General features: G+C 53.4%; 2 protein-coding genes and 1 long non-coding RNA gene across 12 annotated transcripts; 2 read left to right on the forward strand and 1 right to left on the reverse strand.

Annotated features, from left to right (window-relative positions):
* Nucleotides 1-7,143: 7,143 nt before the first annotated feature.
* LOC129398484 (uncharacterized) lies at nucleotides 7,144-11,387 on the reverse strand. The gene is made up of 2 exons (XR_008626267.2): nucleotides 11,256-11,387; nucleotides 7,144-10,522 (listed from the first exon to the last, which is right to left on the reverse strand). It is a non-coding gene; the product is annotated as an uncharacterized LOC129398484 (long non-coding RNA).
* EXOSC4 (exosome component 4) lies at nucleotides 7,152-9,790 on the forward strand. The gene is made up of 3 exons (XM_063607004.1): nucleotides 7,152-8,044; nucleotides 9,085-9,291; nucleotides 9,384-9,790. Exons 1-3 carry the CDS (start codon nucleotides 7,874-7,876, stop codon nucleotides 9,741-9,743), a joined length of 738 nt encoding a protein of 245 aa, XP_063463074.1. The 5' UTR covers nucleotides 7,152-7,873; the 3' UTR covers nucleotides 9,744-9,790.
* Nucleotides 11,388-11,641: 254 nt separating the features above from the next.
* On the forward strand, nucleotides 11,642-22,248 carry GPAA1 (glycosylphosphatidylinositol anchor attachment 1). 10 transcript variants are annotated; one of them, XM_063606999.1, is made up of 13 exons: nucleotides 11,723-11,957; nucleotides 12,277-12,456; nucleotides 12,542-12,653; nucleotides 12,864-13,011; nucleotides 13,089-13,190; nucleotides 13,284-13,480; nucleotides 13,563-13,759; nucleotides 13,872-14,025; nucleotides 14,193-14,288; nucleotides 14,439-14,629; nucleotides 14,708-14,893; nucleotides 15,722-15,864; nucleotides 22,027-22,248. In XM_063606999.1, the coding sequence occupies exons 1-12, from the start codon at nucleotides 11,884-11,886 to the stop codon at nucleotides 15,852-15,854; spliced, it is 1,770 nt and encodes a 589-aa protein (XP_063463069.1). In that variant the 5' UTR covers nucleotides 11,723-11,883; the 3' UTR covers nucleotides 15,855-15,864; nucleotides 22,027-22,248. The 10 variants fall into 10 exon arrangements, with proteins under 10 accessions (XP_054972051.2, XP_063463069.1, XP_063463064.1 ...); XM_063606994.1 differs by lacking the exon at nucleotides 15,722-15,864 and adding an exon at nucleotides 20,806-20,902 and having other exon boundaries at nucleotides 22,007-22,248; XM_063606993.1 differs by lacking the exon at nucleotides 15,722-15,864 and adding an exon at nucleotides 20,806-20,902.
* The last annotated feature ends 588 nt before the right edge of the window (nucleotides 22,249-22,836 follow it).

Consider the following 22,836-nt stretch of genomic DNA (forward strand, 5'->3'; position numbering starts at 1 on the left):
CCCTTTCCCCTCCCCCTCCCCCTCCCCTCCCCTCCCCCTCCCCCCTCCCCTCCCCCTCCCCTCCCCCTCCCCTCCCCCTCCCCCTCCCCTCCCCCTCCCCTTCCCCTCCCACTCCCCCTCCCCCTCCCCTCCCCCTCCCCCCTCCCCTCCCCCCTCCCCTCCCCCTCCCCTCCCCTCTCCCCTCTCCCCTCTCCCCTCCCCTCCCCTCCCCCTCCCCTCTCCCCTCCCCTCTCCCCTACCCTCCCCCTCCCCTCCCCCTGCCCTCCCCTCCCCCTCCCCTCCCCCTGCCCTCCCCGTCCCCTCCCCTCTCCCCTCCCCTCCGCTCCCCTCCCCTCCCCCTCCCCTCTCCCCTCCCCTCTCCCCTCCCCTCCCCCTCCCCTCCCCCTGCCCTCCCCTCCCCCTTCCCTCCCCCTGCCCTCCCCGTCCCCTCCCCTCTCCCCTCCCCTCCGCTCCCCTCTCCTCCCCTCTCCTCTCCTCTCCTTTCCTTTCCGATGGAGTCTCACTCTGTCTCCCAGGCTGGAGTGCAGTGGTGCACTTCTCCTGCCTCAGCCTCCCAACTAGCTGGGATTATAGGCATGCGCCTGGGATTACAGGTGCATGCCACCACACGTGGCTAATTTTTTGTATTTTTAGTACAGACAGCGTTTCACCATGTTGACCAGGCTGATCTCGAACTCCTGACCTCCCGCCTTGGCCTCCTAAAGTGCTGGGATTACAGGCATGAGCCACTTCACCCAGCCTCAAGTGTCCAGTTTTCTACAAAAATGATGAGACATGCAAAGAAAGAGGATAGTGTGACTCTTTATATTTTGTATTGATACATACAAACTGTACATATTGGTCGGGTGCGGTGGCTTATGTCTGTGATCCCAGCACTTTAGGAGGTCAAGGCAGGAGGATCACTTGAGCCTAGGAGTTCAGGGCCAGCCTGGGCAACATAGCGAGATCACATCTCTGCAAAAAAACACAAAAAAATTATCTGGGGGTGGTGGCATGCACCTGTAGTCTCAGCTACCGGGGAGGCTGAGGTGGGAGGATTGCTTGAGCCCCGGAGGTCGAGGCTGCAGAGAGCCAAGATCGTGCCACTGCATTCCAGCCTGGGTGACAGAGTGAGATGTTGTCTCAAAAAAATTAAAAAATAAAATAAATGTGTACATATTTATGGGGTATATGTGATACTTTGTTACACGCACAGAAAGTGTAAAGATCATGTCTGGGTATTTAGGGTATTTAGGACATCGGTCACCTGGGTTCCGTGTGTTGGGAACATTTCAAGTCCTCACCTCAAGCTATTTTTACATGTACAATGCCTTGTTTTGTTTCATTTTGTTTTGAGACGGAGTCTCGCTCTGTCGCCCAGGCTGGAGTGCAGTGGCACAATCTCAGCTCACTGCAAGCTCCACCTCCTGGGTTCCAGTGATTCTTCTGCCTCAGCCTCCCAAGTAACTGGGATTACAGGCACATACCACCACACCGGGCTAATTTTTATATTTTTAGTAGAGATGGGATTTCACCATGGTGGCCAGGCTGGTCTTGAATGCCTGACCTCAAATGATCTGCCCGTCTCAGCCTCCCAAAGTGCTTGGATTACAGGTGTGAGCCACCGCGCCCGACCTACAATTTATACCTTCTATCTACCTGTATGTTTACCTACCCATTAACCAAACTCTCTTTACGACCACCCCGCAACATACACACGCACCATCCCCAGTCTCTGGGGACCATGATTCTATTGTCTACCTCCGCAAGATCAACCTTTTTAGCTCCCACATGTGAGCGAGAGCATTCCATGTGTGTCTTTCTGTACCTGGCTTATTTCACTTAACATAATAACCTCCAGGGTGATGCAAATGACAGGATTTCATTCTTTTTGTGGCTGAAAGGTATTCTATTGTGTATACACACATTTTCTTTACCCATTCATCCACCGATGGACACGTGGGATGAATCCATATCTTGCCTACTGTGAACGGTGCTGCAATAAACAAGGGGGTGCAGGTGTCCCTTTGATATGTTGACTTCAGGATGGTGTGACTGTCACACAGGATGAAGAGCAGGCAACAGTAAGTGCCTTTGAAGGGGCCCAGACTCTGGGCTTTGCAGGCAAAGATGTCAAAGCTTAGCTTATGCAAAGGCCCATGAACAGAGTGGCCATGGTGGCAGGGACAGTGGCTCTGTATGGTCCTACTGACTGCTGAATGTCCAGCCCATAGCAGCAGAGACCAAAGACCTCAAGTGTGGCCAGCGTGGTGGCTCACGCCTGTCATCCCAGCACTTTGGGAGGCCAAGGCGGGCGGATCACCTGAGGTCAGGAGACCAGCTTGGCCTACATGGTGAAACCCCATCTCTACTAAAAATACAAATACAAAAATTAGCCAGGCGTGGTGGCGGGCGCCTGTAATCCTAGCTACTTGGGAAGCTGAGGCAGGAGACTCGCTTGAACCCAGGAGGCGAAGATTGCAGTGAGTCAAGATCGCGCCACTGCACTCCAGCCTGGGCGACAGAATGAGACTCCTTCTCAAAAAACAACAACAACAAAGACCTCAGGCCCCTCCCACCTGGAGGAGCAGCGATTCGTTCTTCCCAGAACCGACACCTACTCTGAACGCAACTTTGCTCTTCCTGCCAACAGCTCCTCCACCAGCACCTCTATCCCAAGCTTTCGGAATGTCTTACCTCCCACTGGACCATGCTAAATACTAACGACCAGCCGGGTGTGGTGGCTCACGCCTGTAATCCCACCACTGTGGGAGGCCAAAGCAGGCAGATCACTAGGTCAGGAGTTCGAGGCCAGCCTGGCCAACATGGTGAAACCCCATCTCTACTAAAAATATAGAAATTAGCCAGACATGGTGGCACACGCCTGTAATCCCAGCTACTTAGGAGGCTGAGACATGAGAATCGCTTGAACACGGGAGGCAGAGGTTGCAGTGAGCCAAGATCATGCCATTGCACTCTAGCCTGGGTGACAGAGCAAGACTCTGTCTCAAAAAAAAAAAAAAAAAAATTCCTAACAACCCACCTTAGAGCCTACTGTGTGGCAATGAGCTCATGTTCCTGGGACTCACTGTCTCCCAAACCCTTGTCAGCCCAACGGAATAGTGGCACAGTCTGCTGAAGGCCCTGCCCCGCTGCCAGCTGGATGTCAGCCCCTTCCAGGGAGGGGCACTTCTGCTGGGATACGGCCTGTGCTGCCGTAAGGAGTTGGCGCTCGAGAAACAGGCTCACCAGGAATCTCGGGGATCAGTTCCAGGATCCTCAGTCCCACAGCCCCTTCCCGGCTTGGGCCCCAACAAAGTATTTACAGAGTCATATATTTCGTAAAATTTGCAAAAGTGAAATATTTTCAACACAACCAGCTAAAACTGTCTCTTCCCCCTGCAACCTGCCATCAGTTACCCCCATCAGTTACCCCCTCCCCTGCTGCATAGAGTTGGAGGGGGTGTTGTGGGGTCCAGCTCCCGGGAGGTTGAGTTGAAGCTACGTTTTGCTTGGGCTTAGCGGCAACAGTCACTTCCCGATACGGTTATGCTATCGCTAGTCATTCTGGTGTAGAAATGGCTTCCAGAAACACCCACCTCCCTCGGCTGCATGTCATGACACAACAAGCTGATGAAATTGGCCAAGTGCCAACTCAAAGAGGATCTAAGATTAGTCACAAACAAGAAAACCCAAACTCAAGTTCATTTTTTTGGGGCGGGGGGTGGTTCTGGGTTTTTTGGTTTGTTTTTTTGAGACAGCCTGGCTCTGTGGTACAGGCAGGAGTACAGTGGCACGATCATAGCTCACAGCATCCTCCAACTCCCTCGGCTCAGGCCACCCTCCCGTCTCAGTCTCTCAAGTAGCTGGAACTACAGGCGTGTGCCACCATACCCAGTTAATTTTTAAATTTTTTTTGTAGAGATAGTGTATCACTATGTTGCCCAGGCTGGTCTCGGACACCTGGCCTCAAGCGATCCTCCTGCCTCAGCTTCCCAAAGTGTTGGATTACAGGCACGAGCTACCTCACCCAGCCAAGCCCTGAACTGTTATAGCTCATATGTGGAAGAAATTTGATAAGCAGTTTCCTCCAATTTAATGACAATTCTAAAAATGTACATATTACCCAAAGGAGCTTTTACCTGAAAGCAACTTAATTATAAGTAATAAAATTAAATTTTGATCAAACATGTGAGAGGAGAAACTGAATCATTTTCTTGGTTTTTGTTTATTTGTTTTTTGTTTTGACAAGGTCTCATTCTGTTGCCCAGGCTGGAGTGCAGTGGTGTGACCACAGCTTACTGCAGCCTTGACCTCCCGGGCTCAAGTGAGCCTCCCACCTCCGCCTCCCAAGTAGCTGGGACCACAGGTATGCACCACCATGTCCAGCTAATTTTTTTTTTTTTTTTTTGAGACGGAGTCTCGCTCTGTCGCCCAGGCTGGAGTGCAGTGGCACGATTTCGGCTCACTGCAACCTCCGCCTCCTGGGTTCACGCCATTCTCCTGCCTCAGCCTCCCGAGTAGCTGGGACTACAGGCGCCCACCACCACACCCGGCTAATTTTTGATATTTTTAGTAGAGTCAGGGTTTCACCGTGTTAGCCAGGATGGTCTCGATCTTCTGACCTCGTGATCTGCCCGCCTCGGCCTCCCAAAGTGCTGGGATTACAGGCGTGAAACACCGCGCCCGGCCCATGTCCAGCTGATTTTTTGCATTTTTTGTAGAGATGGGGTTTTGCCATGTTGTCCAAGCTGATCTTGAACTCCTAGGCTCAAGTGATCCGCCTGCCTCGGCCTCCCAAAGTGCTGGGATTACAAGCGCGAGCACCGCGTCTGCCATATTCTTTCTACATATAGAAGGTTATGTTATAAAAAGGTGTTGTCATCTTAGGAGAGCATCAGAGAATGCATCAAAGAAATGTAGGGGAAACCTGTTGGAGTCAAATATGTCACGCAGGTTTTCTGCATTTTGTGATGTTTGTAGTATTTGACAACTTTTAAAATGTTTGTTATGTGTTGGGACTTCTTTTCTCACTATTCACTTAGTTTTGGATACACAATTTTGTCTTATGTTTCAAAAGAAGACTGCGTAGAAGAGTTAACAGCAGGCCTGAGAAGCTCTTCTTCACAGGCAAGTTTGAAGAGTGGGTGTCTGGGAACTTGGGTTTTTCATGGTTCCCCCACTCTCTGGTAAGCGTGTCTCACTGTGCCTAGACTGTTTGTACAAATATGGCTCATGCTGAACACCTGTGTTGCTTCTAGGGGTCTGGAATTTGGACACATGCTTGGCACAGACTGTGTATGTGACCAGCCCTCCATAAAACCCCAGGGCGCTGAGTTGTCTAAGAAGCTTCCCTGGCAGACAGCATTTCACACACACGGCTCCAGCTTCTTCCTGTGGAGTCCACCAGGAGAGGACGTGGCCAGCTCACGCCTGATTTCCTGTGGAATTCATCCCATGCACCTTTTCTCTTTGCTGATTCAGACTTATATCCTCTCTGTGTAATAATCTTAGGCGTGAAGACAAGTCTATAGTGAGTCGTTCTAGCAAATCGGTTACTCTGGAGGGGTCTTGGGGATACCTCTCACGGCCCCTGAATTTGTATAAGCTTTAGGCCTCCAAAATTTGAATCGACCCATGTGTGTACCCTAAAGCTGGAGTACGAGGGTCAGAGAACCAAAGGTGTGAGGTAGGAGTGGCCCCATAATCCTAAACCTGGAATGCTGCCAGGTTGGAGGCCTAGTTCCTGAAGATGAATACTTCCACCAGGGAACACAGCAAAGGTTCCACTGATCTTGAAGTAGCAGCTCTCACTGGCCCACTTTGGACACCTTAGGCTGAAGACCAACATCGTCCTCATTGTCCTAAGTTGCTACGGTCAATGCTACACAACTGGGGTGGGCAGTCCACAGAGCTCCCTGGGCGTCTAGTCTTCCCGCATGCGGCAAGGACTGTCAGTGGACAACCCAGTAATGGCCAGGCGTGGTGGCGGGAGGCCGAGGCAGGTGGATCACCTGAGGTCAGGAGTTCAAGATCAGCCTGGTCAACATGGTGAAACCCCATCTCTACTAAAACTACAAAAAAAAAGTTAGCAGGGCATGGTGGCGCGTGCCTGTAATCCCAGCTACCTGGGAGGCTGAGGTAGGAGAATCGTTTGAACCCAGGAGGTGGAGGTTGCAGTGAGCTGAGATTGTGCCACTGCACTCCAGCCTGGGTGACAGTGAGACTCCGTCTCCAAAAAAAAAAAAACCTTAGCCAGGCATAGTGGCAGGTGCCTGTAATTCCACCTTCCCAGCTACTTGGGAGGCTGAGATAGAAGAATCACTTGAACCCAGGAGGTGGAGGGTGCAGTGTGCTGACATTGTGCCACGGCACTCTAGCCTGGGTGCAGAGTAAGACTCCATCTCAAAAAACAAAACAAAACAAAGAAACAAACGAAAAAAACGATGACTCAGTAAGAAAAGGGACAGTAAGAGCTCAGACTGAAAGGGGAAAAGGGCTCCACAATAAGCAGAGTGGCTGTAGAGCAGAGGGTGGGGAATCCGGGGTGGCAAGTGGCAGAGGGTGGTGACCCACCATGGCCTCAGACCAGCTGCAGCAGCAGGGCTGTGGCTTGCTCACTCACTCTCATGCCTCTCAGTCTTTCAGGAGAGCATAACCACCTTGGAGGGGATGCTGTGACAACTGAACTTGGGCCCCTGCAGCAGACCACATTTCCCTAGCCCGCCTGCTCTTCCTACAGTCTAATATTGACACTCCTCCCACTGAAGGGTGGGGTCCCTGTCCCCATCCCTTAAGCCTGGGCAGATCTGTCTGACTGCCTTGACCCACAGAGTGTGGCAGGAGGGACACTATGTGACTTCTGAGGTTAGGTCCTAAAAATACCATGCACATGTTGTCCACCTTGTTGTCCTGGAAGGCTACCCTTGGAACCCAGTTGCCATACTGCAAGGAAGCCCTGGTTGCATGGAGAAGCCACATGTAGGTGTGCTGCCTGACAGGCACAGATGAGGTCCTGGCCCGCCACCAGCATCAGCCACCAAAGATGTGAGGGAGAAAGCTTTAGGATGGCTGCAGCCCCAGCCAACATCTGGCAGCAACTGTAGGAGAGATCCTAAGTGCAAACTACCTAGCTGAGCCTAGATAACCCCAGATTGCAGCACATAATAATAGAATGATTTTTATTATTTGAAGCCGCTGAGGTTAAGTGGCAAGAGATAAACAGACATACAACCCCTCTCTGGAAAGGATGAGGAAATCTGCATCCTCAAAGGGAAAAGGGAGGCCCACCTGACTGCAGTGTGGAAGCTCGGTGTAAAGGGAGGGCATGAGAGGACTGGAGAGGTGCCAGGTGTGGACCATCCTGGGACACCAGCCTGGTCACTTTCCTAGGACCGCTCAATGCCTTCTCCTGTCAGTGTCGCAACCCACTGGGTTCATCCTTCCACTTTCACATTTGGGGCGCGGGGAAGGGCTGAATGCAGGCACCACTGGTCACGAGGGCGTGACTGGGCAATTCCTCCTTCGGCGGGCGCCCACCTCCTGGCACCCGTGGCACAGCTCCGGGAACGGCTGCGGGCCCAGCCGCTGCTTCCCCGATAGCGCCGCCGCAGTTCCCCGGAGACAGAAGTAGAGCCGGACCGCCGGAAACCGTAGATCCGGGGAGGTCGGGGCCGCGGTGAACTCCAGTTCACCAGGACAGGAAGTGACAGCGGAACGCCGGAAACCGTAGATCCACGGAGGTCAGGGCCGCGGAGAGCTGTAGGTCCCCGGAACCGGAAGTGATGGCGGACCTCCGGAAACCGTAGATTCCGGGCTGTCGGAGCCGCCGGGAGCTGTAGTTCTCCCGCGGCTCAGAGAAGTAGGCAGAGAGCGGAGCTGGCGGCCGGGCAGCATGGCGGGGCTGGAGCTCTTGTCGGACCAGGGCTACCGGGTGGACGGGCGGCGCGCCGGGGAGCTGCGCAAGATCCAGGCGCGGATGGGCGTGTTCGCGCAGGCTGACGGCTCGGCCTACATTGAGCAGGGCAACACCAAGGCGCTGGCGGTGGTCTACGGCCCGCACGAGGCGAGTGGGCGTGCGGGATGGGGAATCGTGTGGCCGTGGGAGCTGCGGGGCAGCCGGGCTGAGCACTGGCTCGGGGACTTGGGCAACGGCCGGCGCGCCTCAGTCTACACAGCCGATGCTCAGCACCGCATCTCACTCGGAGTAAACGCAAGTCCTTAGTGTGCTGCGCGGTGGTCCTGCCTTTCTCATCGGCCTCTGTCCCTGCGCCCTCCTTCCTCTTTGCGGCTCTTCAACGTGCTAGGCACTCCCCCACTCGCTCCCTCTCCTTTCAGCTCTACTCCGACGTCACTCCTTCCCAGACGACCTTATTATCCACGCGGTACTTCTCGCCCTACAATAAACCCTTGTCTTTTGTGCACCTACAATCTCAAATGCCTATTTTGCTTAAGCATTTTCCCCTTTGTTTCCTCGCTGGAACATAAGCTTCCTAAAGAAAGGAACTTTACATAAAACTATCTGGTTTCATTACTGTGTTTCCAGCGCTGTAACTGCCTGGCCAGCGAAGGTATTGAAAGAGTGTTTGCTTAGCGCATGAGTGTGTGAGCTCTGCTTTCCAGGCGGAGGGAACCAGGAGGTCGAAGACCACGGTGGTGAAAACAAGCAAGGCACTTATGCAGAGCAGAAAGACTGCTGGTGGGGAAAGAGGGGATAACTCCAAATCAGGTTGAGGGTTCCCGGGGAGGTGAGGACTTAGGGTTTTGTAGACCAGGGAAATGATTTGGGATCTTATTTCATATGTAATGTGAAACCTTTGTAAGGTAGTTAGGATTTGAGTGTGTAGGTGAGACAGAAGCAGCCTTGATGTTTGTAAACTTGGGTTGGCAGGGAATGGGGCAAGGATGGACACAAGGAAGCCAATTAAAAGGTGCCAGAGGGCGACACATGCAAGACAGAGAGTGCAAAACAGGGGGCTTTGTTTTGGAGGTAACGCAGTTGCCCCTTGCTGAGGCATTGAAAGTGGAGGGAGAGGCAGACCCACAGAGGACAGTGGAGTGTGAGCTGGAAGGAGTGGGCCTGGCTCATGTGTCTGTCTCTTCCAGATCCGGGGCTCCCGGGCTCGAGCCCTGCCGGACAGGGCCCTAGTGAACTGTCAATATAGTTCAGCGACCTTCAGCACAGGTGAGCGCAAGCGACGGCCACATGGGGACCGTAAGTCCTGTGAGATGGGCCTGCAGCTCCGCCAGACTTTCGAAGCAGCCATCCTCACACAGCTGCACCCACGCTCCCAGATTGATATCTATGTGCAGGTGAGCCAGCTGCAGCCGTCAATCCAGGGAGGGAAGGGTGTGATGGGGTTGGGGAGGGAGTCTGATAGACTGACACCCTGGGTTCCCTGCAGGTGCTACAGGCAGATGGTGGGACCTATGCAGCTTGTGTGAATGCAGCCACGCTGGCAGTGCTGGATGCCGGGATACCCATGAGAGACTTTGTGTGTGCATGCTCAGCTGGCTTCGTGGATGGCACAGCCCTGGCGGACCTCAGCCATGTGGAGGAAGCAGCTGGTGGCCCCCAGCTGGCCCTGGCCCTGCTGCCAGCCTCAGGACAGATTGCGCTGCTTGAGATGGATGCCCGGCTGCACGAGGACCACCTGGAGCGGGTGTTGGAGGCTGCTGCCCAGGCTGCTCGAGATGTGCACACCCTCTTGGATCGAGTGGTCCGGCAGCATGTGCGTGAGGCCTCTATCTTGCTGGGGGACTGACCACCCAGCCACCCGTGTCCAGAATAAAACCCTCCTCTGCCCACACACCCCTCACTGTACGTTGTCACCTAACAGCACTTCAGAGCCATGTGAAGGCTGGCAGAGCCTGGTCTGGTGCTGGCTCCTGGGGATGATTAGGGACCCTCGCCCACACACGAACGGCCTATCTCTGTGTAGCCTGATTCAAACCCTGAAGAGAACAGTGGATTAGGGGGTTTCTGTGGGGGAGGCCCTGGATGGAAAAAGCAGCATGTCCCAGTAAGGACTCAAGGCAGCTGAGCAGGAGGCAGGGCTGGCAAGATGAGCCAGGCCATTAGACTGAGGAATCTGTTACCCTTATTCCAGCACATCGGGGGCCCTGAGCAAAGGGCTGAGGAAGAACTCAGCTGGCTCTGGGTACCCACCCTAGGGATGTGGGGGCCATGTCCCACAACCTCTGGACTATGGTTTGGAGCCCCTTGGGCTTTTCCTGCTGCTTACCTTGGGCTCTGAAAGTACAACAGCCAGGCATGGTGGCTCACGCCTGCAATCCCAGAGCTTTGCGAGGCTGAGGCAGGTGGATTGCTTCAGGTCAGGAGTTTGAGACCAGCCTGGCCAACATGGTGAAACCCCGTCTCTACTAAAAATACAAAATTAGCTGGGAGTGGTGGCACATGCCTGTAATCCAAGCTACTCAGGAGGCTGAGACAGGAGAATCTCTTGAACCTGGGAGGCGGAGGTTGCAGTGAGCCGAGATCGTGCCACTGCACTCCAGCCTGGGCGACAGAGCAAGACTCCATCTAAAAAAAAATAAAAGTACAAAAATTAACTGTTCTCATGGATCACTTGAGGTCAGGAGTTCGAGACCAGCCTGGCCAATGTGGTAAAACCCCATCTCTATTAAAGACACAAAAATTAGTGTGGTGGCAGGCACCTGTAATCCCAGCTACTAGGGAGGCTGGGGCAGGAGAATCACTTGAACCAGGAGTTGAAGGTTGCAGTGAGCCAAGATTACACCACTGCACTCCAGCCTGGGTGACAGAGCAAGACTCTGTCTCAAAAAAAAAAAAAAAACTTGTTCTCACATGGAGTCTTCAGCTTTGACCCTTCTCTCTGCCCACCACTATTTTGTTTGTTGAGACATGGTCTTGCTCTGTGCTCAGGCTGGAGTGCAGTGGTGTGATCACGGCTCACTGCAGTCTGGATCTCCCAGGCTCAAGTGATCCTCCCACTTTAGCCTCCTGAGCTGAGACTACAGGCATGCCCCACTCACCTGGCTAATTTAAAAAGAATTTTTTTGTGTGTACAGACTGGGTCTCATTTCGTTGTCCAGGCTGATCTCAAAGGATCCGCCCACCTCACCTTCCCAAAGTGCACCCTCTTGAGCAAACCCCCTTCATTCACCTCTGGCCCACCGAGCCCCGACTACCAGTCCCTGCAGTCTGGACCCTGGGACTGCTTCTCCCCTAATATTCCACGGATCTCTTGGCCCGGACAGTGACAGTATGCTCCCCCACTTTATAATGCACACACCCCAGCTCCAGTGAAGCCCGTTTTGGCCAGTAGTGCCGTCAGCATCTTCTCTGCAGTCATCTGACTCTGAAAACCTCGGTGCTGGGCTCACGCTGTGACTCCACTGGGACGTCCTGAGTCATTGGCAGTCTCGCTTGGCATCCATTCTCTGACCGCCGCCGGCTTTCCACCCACCTGCCCGGCTCATCACCTCTGACTCCTGCGGGCCTTCCAGCCGGCGCTATCTCGCCGCCCCCGACCAGCTCGGCCTGCTGTCGGGCATCTCTGCTGTCCTCCGGCTGTAGGGCTACCTGCCTCCCTCCCGGGCGGTGCACTGCGAGTCCGACTCTACTGGGGGCAGCGCCTAGCGGACTCCCAAACCCGCTCACGTCCTGCCGGCCTCACCGGCACCGCCCACCCTCCAGCCGGCCGCGGCTCTGCGCTTGCGCGCCGGCAGTACACAGTGTTAGGGGCGCGCCCTCTGCTCTGGACATGCGCGCAGTCGCGAGCGTCTCTGGGACCGGAAGTGCGGGCGAGCGCGGGTCCCCGGGTCTGACAGGAGCAGCCTGTGGGCACCGCGGCGGTAGTTGGAGGCGGGAGAGGGTCCGGAGGTGGGAGAGGGTCCGTAGCCGCGCCGCCCTGTCCCGCCATGGGCCTCCTGTCGGACCCGGTTCGCCGGCGCGCGCTCGCCCGCCTAGTGCTGCGCCTCAACGCGCCGTTGTGGTGAGGACGGGGCCCGGGGAGGCGGGGACTCGAGGGCCCTGGGCTCTCGCCGGCGGCCCCGTGCGCGGTCCCCATCGAGGGCCGGGGCCGCTCCAGCTGCTCGCGCCCCTCCGGCTGCTCGCGCCCTTCCGCTCCTGCCCTCTGGAAGCACTGAGGGTATCAGGCCCAGGCTTAGCGCTCGGGTCCGGCGTCCCGATGCAGGACTCCGGGTTTAGGTCTCTCAGAGCCGCGCGATCGACCCCGGGTGCGGAGGTTGTGGCCTCGGGTCGGCGTCTGAGGACCCGCTGACGCTCCGGTGCCCCTCCGTCCTCTCTCACAGCGTGCTGAGCTACGTGGCGGGCATCGCCTGGTTCTTGGCGCTGGTTTTCCCGCCGCTGACCCAGCGCACTTACATGTCGGAGAACGCCATGGGCTCCACCATGGTGGAGGAGCAGTTTGCGGGCGGAGACCGTGCCCGGGCTTTTGCCCGGGACTTCGCCGCCCACCGCAAGAAGTCGGGGTGAGCGGCAGAGCAGGGCGTATGGGGCGAGCGGTGGTGGCTACGGCCGGGGAGCTCTGCTCAGAGGCTCCCTTCGTGTCTGCAGGGCTCTGCCAGTGGCCTGGCTTGAACGGACGATGCGGTCAGTAGGGCTGGAGGTCTACACGCAGAGTTTCTCCCGGAAACTGCCCTTCCCAGATGAGACCCACGAGCGCTATGTACTGGGGGAGTGGGGTGTGCCTGGGCCCAGGAAGCACCTTGGAGGGAGGGGTCTGGGCTGGGTATCAGCTTGCGGGGGTGTCATGGGGCCAGGAAGCTCAGTGGGAGGGAAATCCCTGGTGGGCATTGGAGGGCTAGGAAAGTTGGGGGGGGCCTTCAGCCCCCTACCACAGTTACACTGAGGCTCCCCCCACCGCTGCTGCATACAGATGGTGTCGGGCACCAACGTGTACGGCATCCTGCGGGCCCCGCGTGCTGCCAGCACCGAGTCGCTTGTGCTCACCGTGCCCTGTGGCTCTGACTCTACCAACAGCCAGGCTGTGGGGCTGCTGCTGGCACTGGCTGCCCACTTCCGGGGTGAGTCTCAGGGCTGCTGGCCGTGGAGGGGTTTGGTCAGTGCCCCAGACCGTGCTGATCCTGCTTCTGGCCTCCAGGGCAGATTTATTGGGCCAAAGATATCGTCTTCCTGGTAACAGAACATGACCTTCTGGGCACTGAGGCTTGGCTTGAAGCCTACCACGATGTCAATGTCACTGGTAGGTTCTCTTGTCCTGCCTGCCCTGGTCCCCCTCTCAGGGTCACTGTCTTCACCACGTCCTCCATTAGCACTCATTCACTTGCTCCTACAGGCATGCAGTCGTCTCCCCTGCAGGGCCGAGCTGGGGCCATTCAGGCGGCCGTGGCCCTGGAGCTGAGCAGTGATGTGGTCACCAGCCTCGATGTGGCCGTGGAGGGGCTTAACGGGCAGCTGCCCAACCTTGACCTGCTCAATCTCTTCCAGACCTTCTGCCAGAAAGGGGGCCTGTTGTGCACACTTCAGGGCAAGGTGGGGCTGCCTGCCTGCCTGAGGGCTGAAGGGCACAGGGTCTGTGGGAGGGGCTGTCTCATCCTGTCCTGCACCTCTGAAGCTGCAGCCCCAGGACTGGACATCATTGGATGGACCGCTGCAGGGCCTGCAGACACTGCTGCTCATGGTTCTGCGGCAGGCCTCCGGCCGCCCCCACGGCTCCCATGGCCTCTTCCTGCGCTACCGTGTGGAGGCCCTAACCCTGCGTGGCATCAATAGCTTCCGCCAGTACAAGTATGACCTGGTGGCAGTGGGCAAGTAAGTAGTCTCTGGTCCCCCCTTTCCATGCCCAGGATGGGGTCTAACTGGAGCGGAGTGGGGGATGGCCTGGTGGCTCTGGCCAGCCGTGAACCTGCCCCACACCTGACAGGGCTTTGGAGGGCATGTTCCGCAAGCTCAACCACCTCCTGGAGCGCCTGCACCAGTCCTTCTTCCTCTACTTGCTCCCCGGCCTCTCCCGCTTCGTCTCCATCGGCCTCTACATGCCCGCTGTCGGCTTCTTGCTCCTGGTCCTTGGTCTCAAGATATCCTCTGCCCCTTGCCATCTACCTGTGACCAGCCTCCAGTCTCCTCAACTCTAGGCTGGGGAGAGTCTTCCATCCTGATGGGGGGTGGGGTACGGGGGTGAGCCCTGGGTCCCCCTCTGGGCAGATCCCGTTACACCTCTTGTTGGGGTCCTTGATTGGGCTACGCTCTGGAACTGTGGATGCAGCTGCATGAGGCCGGAATGGGCCTTGAGGAGCCCGGGGGTGCCCCTGGCCCCAGTGTACCCCTTCCCCCATCACAGGTGATGGCACCCCCTTCTGTTGTTGGAATGGGCTTCTGGGGTCTGACTGGTGTTTAGTGTTGCAACTTAGCCTCAGCTGGTGGGATGGTGGTGGTCTTTGGGGATCCCCTGGCCCCAGGGTCCATCTCCAAGAGCCTGTGTGCCCTGCAGGGTGTGGGGCTGGCCTCGCTCGTGGCACCTCTGCTGATCTCGCAGGCCATGGGACTGGCCCTCTATGTCCTGCCAGTGCTGGGCCAACACGTTGCCACCCAGCACTTCCCAGTGGCAGAGGCTGAGGCTGTGGTGCTGACACTGCTGGCGATTTATGCAGCTGGCCTGGCCCTGCCCCACAATACCCACCGGTGAGAGGCTGGGCTGGTTGTGGGGGGCAGGGGTAGAGGTCCCCTGGACATGCAGACAGCTTGTGGGTTGCCTCTGAGTCCTTTCTCTTGCAGGGTGATAAGCACACAGGCCCCAGACAGGGGCTGGATGGCACTGAAGCTGGTAGCCCTGATCTACCTAGCACTGCAGCTGGGCTGCATCGCCCTCACCAACTTCTCACTGGGCTTCCTGCTGGCCACCACCATGGTGCCCACTGCTGCGCTTGCCAAGCCTCATGGGCCCCGGTATGTATGGATCAGCCCCACTTCCCCCAATGCCTGTGCCCTCATCACAGACCGCACCCTCATTCAATAGCCCTTTCCCCCAACCTGGTGCCCATGCCCCCACCATGGAGCCTACCTTGATGTTGCTTCTCCACCCAGGACCCTCTATGCTGCCCTGCTGGTGCTGACCAGCCCGGCAGCCACGCTCCTTGGCAGCCTGTTCCTGTGGCGGGAGCTGCAGGAGGCGCCACTGTCACTGGCCGAGGGCTGGCAGCTCTTCCTGGCAGCGCTGGCCCAGGGTGTGCTGGAGCACCACACCTATGGTGCCCTGCTCTTCCCACTGCTGTCCCTGGGCCTCTACCCCTGCTGGCTGCTTTTCTGGAATGTGCTCTTCTGGAAGTGAGATCTGCCTGTCCGGGCTGGGACAGAGACTCCCCAAGGACCCCATTCTGCCTCCTTCTGGGGAAATAAATGAGTGTCTTGTTTCAGCAGCTATTTGAGCTCCTGGCCCACTGTCCATGTAGGGCCCCAGGGCATGGGGGTGAGAAGCCTCTGTCTGCAGGGCTTGGCATTCCTCACACCTCCTCCCTGGCAAGGGCTGCTGTAGTCCACTTACTGGGTAGCATTCCTGCCAACCAGGGCTCTGCTGCTGCATCAGCCCTGGGAGGTGAGCCTCAGGTGCACTCTCAGCCCTGGCGGGTGCCATGCAGGCTCAGAGGGCTGTGTGCATTGCTGTGTGGTACTGTGCCAGGAGCGGTGCTGGGAAGGAGAATACACCATAGCCATGGTTTGAGGGCCTGCCAGGAGCTGAGGCACCCAGAAACCACCTAACACCATCTTTACTGCTAGGACTGAGGCTGGAGCTGGAGCCCTGCAGAGGAGGCCCAGGGTGCATGGCATGGGGCCCAGGCAAGGCCATCGCCTTGGTGTGGGATTGGGATGGAGCAGGGAGGAGCACCCGGCCTGGCTTCCTCGGAGTTGAGTCAGCCCAGGTGAGATGCCCACGAGGGGCTGGGCAGGCAACACAGTGGAGCCAGGACCCAGGGGCAGGCAGGGCACAGGGACAAGAGCCCCACGGGAGAGGGCACTGACAGGCCAGCAAGGAGAGAAGCAGGCTGTTATACTAGGACTCTGAAAGGAACTGGGAAGACCACCGTCTGTTCCAAAAGAAAGGAAAAACCTGTGGCCTTTAGGTGATGCCAGGGCCATGTCAGGGACCTTGGTGCTGCGGCTAGAGAGCCCTCTGGTCACAGGAAGGCAAAGGTGCCGCAGCCACACAAAACCATGCACAGGCCTCAGGAATCAGAGCCGTGCTGCCTGGAGAAGCCGCAGCATCTTAGAATCAACTGAGGGCCAGGGTCTTTTCAGTACAGTGTCCCCAAATGGCCTGTTGTCTGGGAGGTTCCAAGGAGGGTGCCCTCCCTGTGCCCTACTCTGTAGGCCACTGCCTCTTCACTGGGTTATGTCTTCCTGCGGGAGGCTCCCCTTGACATGAGACCCCTGGTGTTGGGGGTTAGTCTATTGATGGGGCTCCACAGTTGGGGGATGGGCGGAGGGCTCCCAGGGTGAGCACCTAGGCGACTTCCAGAGTTTCTGCAGAGGAAACACATGTCTGCTGGGTGGGCTTACGTTCTCTGTGTCCAGCATTATTCGAGGCTTAGTGGGGATGAGGGGGTATCAGGAACCCCACTGTGACTGGTAGCCTCATAATTAACTTGCCTGTCTTCAGCCCCCTTGTCCCAGAGGTTGGAGTCTCTAGTCACTTTCTCCAGTGAATACTTCCTCTGAGGTTGGGTGGATGCCTGCAGTCCCCACCCTAGCCTGGCTGGTTTCCCCTGCCTCTCAGTACCCCTAGGAACACCTCCTAGGTGGGCATCACGGGCCTCCCATGCTAAATCAGCAAGGGAGACTCATCTGTCAGTCTCCTATTTTCCAAGAAGAAATCTCTGTTGTGGTCTCCTGTTCTCTTTGTAAGATGACATCTGATACAAAATCATCCTCCAGGCATTTTAGCTGGGCTTTGACCTCAACTGTTTTGTTTTTGAGATGGAGTCTTACACTGTAGCCCAGGCTGGAGTGCAGTGATGCAATCTTGGCTCACTGCAACCTCCACCTCCCTGGTTCAAGCAGTTCTCCTGCCTCAGCCTCCCAAGTAGTGGGATTACAGGTGCGCACCACCATGCCTGGCTAATTGTGTATTTTTAGTAGAGACGGGGTTTTACTATGTTGTCCAGGCTGGTCTCAAACTCCTGACCTCAGATGATCTACCCACCTACGTCTCCCAAAGTACTGGGATTACAGGCATGAGAGCCACCACACCTGGCAGCCTCAATTGTTTTTTAATAGGACTTTGGCAGTCACTTAAAGCACAAATCATGAAAATACATACGTGGGGGGAAAAGCTAAAGGATACCTTGCTTGTGTTCTGAGTAGTTTGTGCAGAATTCTCCCTGCCTATACAAGTGTTGAAAGGGAACCATGGGAATGGCAAGGTTGCTTTGTTAGGGAGGTAGGATTTCTGTTCTGATTTTCAGTAATGACATGGGCTGAGGCTCCACGTTTCCCCCTCCCTGAATTTTTTTTTTTTTTTTTGGACAGAGTCTCACTGTCGCCCAGGCTGGGTGCTATGGCGAGATCTTGGCTCACTGCAGCCTCCATCTCCCGAGTTCAAGTGATTCTCTGGGCTCAGCCTCTGTTATATGTAAAATGTTTATTTAGAAGCAGAATGTTCCCTGGTACCATAAGGAAAGATCAGCATTCAGACAAAAAGTTCTCAGCAAGTCAGTTTTACTTTCTGCAGAAAGGGTGCTCCTTGCAGATGGAATGATGGCGAGAGCATACCTGAATAAAGGAGGGAAGCAATTTTTCTCTCTTAATGCAGCTTGTCCCTGCTACTGTGTCCTGTCTGCATTGGCTGGAACCAGACCTGAACCGGATGGGCTAACAGCTTAAAACCTTTTTTAAATAGGTAAAAGCAATGGAGAACAGAAGAAAAGAGCAAGCTGCTTACTAAAGGACTTAGAAAAGTAATAATATTCCCAAATAAGGAAGGGGCATAGGCTGCAAGCTGGGACATGCCTGTAAGCACGTCCAGCACAAATACCTTGGTTAAAGTACAAGGACATAGAATGTACTACGTGCCCGTGAGCATGATTAACACAAGTATTTTGGTTAAAGTACAAGGACATAGAATGTCCTTATTCCTTTATATCTAACAGCTCCATAGGATAGGGCTTAACAAAGAGTTATTAGCACGAAGCAAGGAGGCTTGAAGGAAGTCTTTAAAAGAAACACTTATAATTTATTTTTTAACAAGAAGGGAAACTTTGAAGAGGAAACTTTTTACTTTCTACAACCTCCCGAGTAGCTGGGATACAGGCATGCGTCACCACGCCCCACTAATTATTTTATATTTTTACAAATATTTTGGCTTCTTCCAATGTCCACGTTCTTACTAACACTTGCTAGTGTCCATCTTTTTTTTTTTTTTTTGAGTTGGAGTTTCACTCTTGTCACCCAGGGTGGACTGCAATGGCACGATCTCGGCTCACTGCAACCTCCGCCTCGCAGGTTCAAGCGATTCTCCTGCCTCAGTCTCTCAAGTAGCTGGGAGTCCAGGCATACACCACCACTCCTGGCTAATTTTGTATTTTTAGTAGAGATGGGGTTTCTCCATGTTGGTCAGGCTGGTCTCAAACTCCCGACCTCAGGTGATCCACCTGCCTCAGCCTCCCAAAGTGCTGGGATTACAGGTGTGAGCCACCACACCCAGACCTGCTAGTATCCATCTTGTAGATTACAGCCATCCTAGTGGGTGTGAAGTGGCATCGCATTTTCATTTTGATTTGCATTTACCTAATGATTAACGAAACTAAAGCATCTTTTCATGTTATTATTGGCAGTTGGTATATATATATATATATGTTTCTTTTTTTTTTTTGAGACAGAGTTTTACTCTTGTTACCCAGGCTGGAGTGCAGTGGCACGATCTCGGCTCACTGCAACCTCCACCTGCTGGGTTCAAGTGATTCTCCTGCTTCAGCCTCCTGAGTAGCTGGGATTACAGGTGCGCGACACCACGCCCAGCTAATTTTTGTATTTTTAGTAGAGATGGGGTTTCACATGTTGGCCAGGCTAGTCTTGAACTCCTGACCTAGTGAGCCACCCACCTCAGCCTCCCAAAGTGCTGGGATTACAGGCGTGAGCCACCGCGCCTGGCCTGCCTGTTTTATTCTGAGAATTTTCTGGCTTTAGGTCTTAAACTTAGATCTTTGATTATTTTTCAGTTCTCGTAAATGGTGTATAAATGATGTGAGGTAAAGGAGCCAACTTCATTCATTGACATTTGTTTTGCAAATCGTTGGCTTTTTGTTTTTGTTTTTTGGTTCTTTTTTTTTTTTTTTTTTTGAGACGGAGTTTTGCTCTTGTTGCCCAGGCTGTAGTGCAATGGCTCAATCATGGCTCACTGCAATCTCCGCCTCCCAGGTTCAAGCGATTCTCCTGCCTCAGCCTCCCAAATAGCTGGGATTACAGGCATGCACCACCACGCCCAGCTAATATTGTATTTTTAGTAGAGATGGGGGTTTCTCCATGTTGGTCAGTCTGGTCTCGAACTCCCGACCTCAGGTGATCCCCCCCACCTCGACCTCCCAAAGTGCTGGGATTACAGGCATGAGCCACCGTGCCTGGCTGTTTTGTTTGTTTTGAGATAGGGTCTCAACTCTGTTGCCTAGGCTGGATCGCAGTGGCATGATCACAGCTCATTGCAGCTTTGACCTCCCCAGGCTCAGGTGATGCTCCCACCTCACCCGCCTGAGTAGCTGGGACCACAGACGTGCATCACTCTTGGCTTTTTTTAAGACAGGGTTTTGCCATATTGCCCAGGCTGGTCTCCTGGGCACAAGCAATCTACCTGCCTTGGCCTCCCAAAGTGCTGGGATCACAGGCATCAGCCAGCATGCCCAGCCATGTTTGCATTTGAATATCCAATTGTCCCAGAACGATTTGCTGGAGAGAGTCTTCTTTCTCCATTGGTCTCAGTACCCTTGTAAAAAAAAATCAAATGACCATAGATATATAGTCATAGACTTTATTTGTGGACTCTCAATTCTATTCCATTGATCTATATGCCTATCCTTTTGTCAGTACTAAAACCTACTATAAACCTACAGTAATCAAGTTTTGAAATTGGGTGATATAAGTCTTCCAACTGTTTCACCATGTTAGCCAGACTGTTCTCGAACTCCTGACCTCAGGTGATCCGCCTGCCCTGGCATCCTGATGTGCTGGGATTACTGGCGTTAGCCACTTCACCCAGCAAGCCTCCATGGTTTGAGAGGAGAAATCTTTTGTTAATTTTGTTGAGAATTCTTTTTTCTTTCTTTCTTTTTGCATTTATTATTACTTTTTTTTTTTTTCTGAGAAGGAGTTTTGCTCTTGTTGTCCAGGCTGGAGTGCAATGGTCCAATCTTGGCTTACTGCAACCTCCACCTCCCGGGTTCAAGCGAGTCTCCTCCCTCAGCCTCTGGAGTAGCTGGGATTACAGGTGCATGCCACCAGGCCCAGCTAATTTTTTTTGTATTTTTAGTAGAGACATGGTTTTGCCATATTGGCCAGTCTGGTCTCGAACTCCTGACCTCAGGTGATCTGCCTGGCTCGGGCTCCTGAAGTGCTAAGATTACAGGAGTGAGCCACCGTGCCCGGCCAAGAATTATTTTTATGTGATGAGTCACTTCTCTCTTGCTGCTTTCAAGATTCTTTGTCTTTCAACAATTTGTTATGTGTCTCCTTTAGTTTATTCTACTTAGTGTTTGTTTAACAAAAAAACTAGATGTGCAGATTCATGTTTTTCATGAAATATGGCATGTTTTTGGCCTTTTTTTTTTTTTTTTTTTTTTTTTTTTTTGAGACAGAGTTTCATTCTTGTTTCCCAGGCTGGAGTGCAATGGTGCAATCTTGGCTCGCTGCAACCTCCACCTCCAGGTTCAAGCAATTCTCCTGCCTCAGCCTCCCAAGTATCTGGGATTACAGGTATGCACCACCATGCCTGGCTAATTTTGTATTTTTAGTAGAGACAGGGTTTCTCCATGTTGGTCAGGCTGGTTTCGAACTCTCGACCTCATGTGATCTGCCCACTTCGGCCTCCCAGAGTGCTGGGATTACAGGCATGTGCCACGACACCTGGCTAATTTTGTATTTTTAGTAGAGTCGAGGTTTCTTCATGTTGGTCAGACTGGTTTTGAACTCTCGACCTCAGGTGATCTGCCTGCCTCGGCCTCCCAAAGTGCTAGGATTACAGGTGTGAGCTACTGTGCCCAGCCTTGGCCATTTTTTTTTTTTTTAAGTATTCTTACTCCTTTCTCTGTCTAGTCTACTCCTGGGACTGAAATTATGCATATGTTGGTATGCTTAATAGTGTCCCACAGGTCTCTGAGGCCCAGTTCATATTTCTTTCTTTTTTTAAATTTCTCTTCCTCAGACTTCCCTTTGTATAGAGCCTCAAGGTCAGCCAGAGGTGAGAGTTTAGGGCTTTTTCAGGTCTCTCCTGAGTATATATCCATAGTCCTCCGTGTGTATATGACCTGTATTCCCAAAAATGTTTTGGGCTTTTCAAAGCGCCTGTGGACATCTCATTCCCTTGCTCTTCCTTTTTAGCTTTTTGTTTAGTCTATTGTTTGTGGCAACTGTTATCCATCACCTCAGGCAGCTGGCACTGGGCAAGCCCTGAGCCAATGTGGTAGGAGTCTTCTAGGCAGCCATCAGACACGTTCAATAACGGAGGTTCTGTGTGAATGAGGGCATCTTGCTCCCACAGTAACTAGGAATGTAGGTTCTTATTTCCAAGATTACCACTGAGCTGGAGAGCAGGGTTGAACCAGGGAAAGCTACAACCCACAAAGGCCACTGTTCTTACTGATAGTCACCTGTTTAATTGAATAACACCCCCTGGGATGACGACAGCCTTTGATTAATTTCCATAGCTCTGTAAAAGTTGATTCTGATCATTTTTGCTATGTTTTTCTTGCTCTTATTGGGTGAGGGGTGGGCACATTTTTTAGGGGTCTTTCTCCATTTTCACTGACAACTAATTTTGGATTTTTATTTTATTTTTTATTTTATTTTTTCTTGAGATAGAGTTTCGTTCTTGTTGCCAGGCTGGAGTGCAGTGGCGTGATCTCTGCTCACCGCAAACTCTGCCTCCTGGGTTCAAGCGCTTCTCCTGCCTCAGCCTCTGGAGTAGCTGGGATTACAAGCATGCACCACCACACCTGGCTAATTTTGTATTTTTAGTAGAGATGGTGTGTAGAAAGTAAAAAGTTTCCTCTTCAAAGTTTCCCTTCTTGTTAAAGAATAAATCGTAAGTGTTAGAAATAATAGTTTATTTTACAGACTAACTTCCTTCAAGCCTCCTTGTTTTGTGCTAATAATTCTTTTCTTTTCTTTTTTTATTATACTTTAAGTTCTAGGGTACATGTGCACAATGTGCAGGTTTGTTACAGATGTATACATGTGCCATGGTGTGCTGCACCCATTAACTCGTCATTTACATTAGGTATATCTCCTAATGCTATCCCTCCCCTCTCCCCCACCCCACAACAGGCCCCGGTGTGTGATGTTCCCCTTCCCATGTCCAAGTGTTCTCATTGTTCAATTCCCACCTATGAGTGAGAACATGTGGTGTTTGGTTTTGCTAATAATTCTTTAGGCTCTATCCTATGTAGCTGTTAAACATGCTCACAGGCAGGTAGTACATTCTATGTCCTTGTACCTTAACCAAAATATTTGTGCTGGACGTGCTCACAGGCACATTCCAGCTCACAGCCTGTGCCCCTTCCCTATTTGGCATAAGCAACTTACTCTTTTCCTCTGTTCTCCCTTGCCTTTATCTATTTAGAAAAGTTTTAAATTATTAGCCAGTCGAGTTTTAGTTTAGATTGTGCCATCTGGCTCTAGCCAATGGAGAC

Source organism: Pan paniscus, chromosome 7 (assembly GCF_029289425.2).
Source record: "Pan paniscus chromosome 7, NHGRI_mPanPan1-v2.0_pri, whole genome shotgun sequence".
NCBI lineage: Eukaryota > Metazoa > Chordata > Mammalia > Primates > Hominidae > Pan > Pan paniscus.

Coding starts and splice junctions, on each gene's coding strand:
- EXOSC4 (XM_063607004.1), top strand. CDS start 7,874: ATGGCGGGGCTGGAGCTCTTGTCGGACCAGGGCTACCGGGTGGACGGG. Junction 8,045..9,084: donor TGGTCTACGGCCCGCACGAG/GCGAGTGGGCGT, acceptor TGTCTCTTCCAG/ATCCGGGGCTCCCGGGCTCG. Junction 9,292..9,383: donor AGATTGATATCTATGTGCAG/GTGAGCCAGCTG, acceptor GGTTCCCTGCAG/GTGCTACAGGCAGATGGTGG.
- GPAA1 (XM_063606993.1), top strand. CDS start 11,884: ATGGGCCTCCTGTCGGACCCGGTTCGCCGGCGCGCGCTCGCCCGCCTA. Junction 11,958..12,276: donor CGCCTCAACGCGCCGTTGTG/GTGAGGACGGGG, acceptor CCTCTCTCACAG/CGTGCTGAGCTACGTGGCGG. Junction 14,026..14,192: donor TCCTGGTCCTTGGTCTCAAG/ATATCCTCTGCC, acceptor TGATTGGGCTAC/GCTCTGGAACTGTGGATGCA.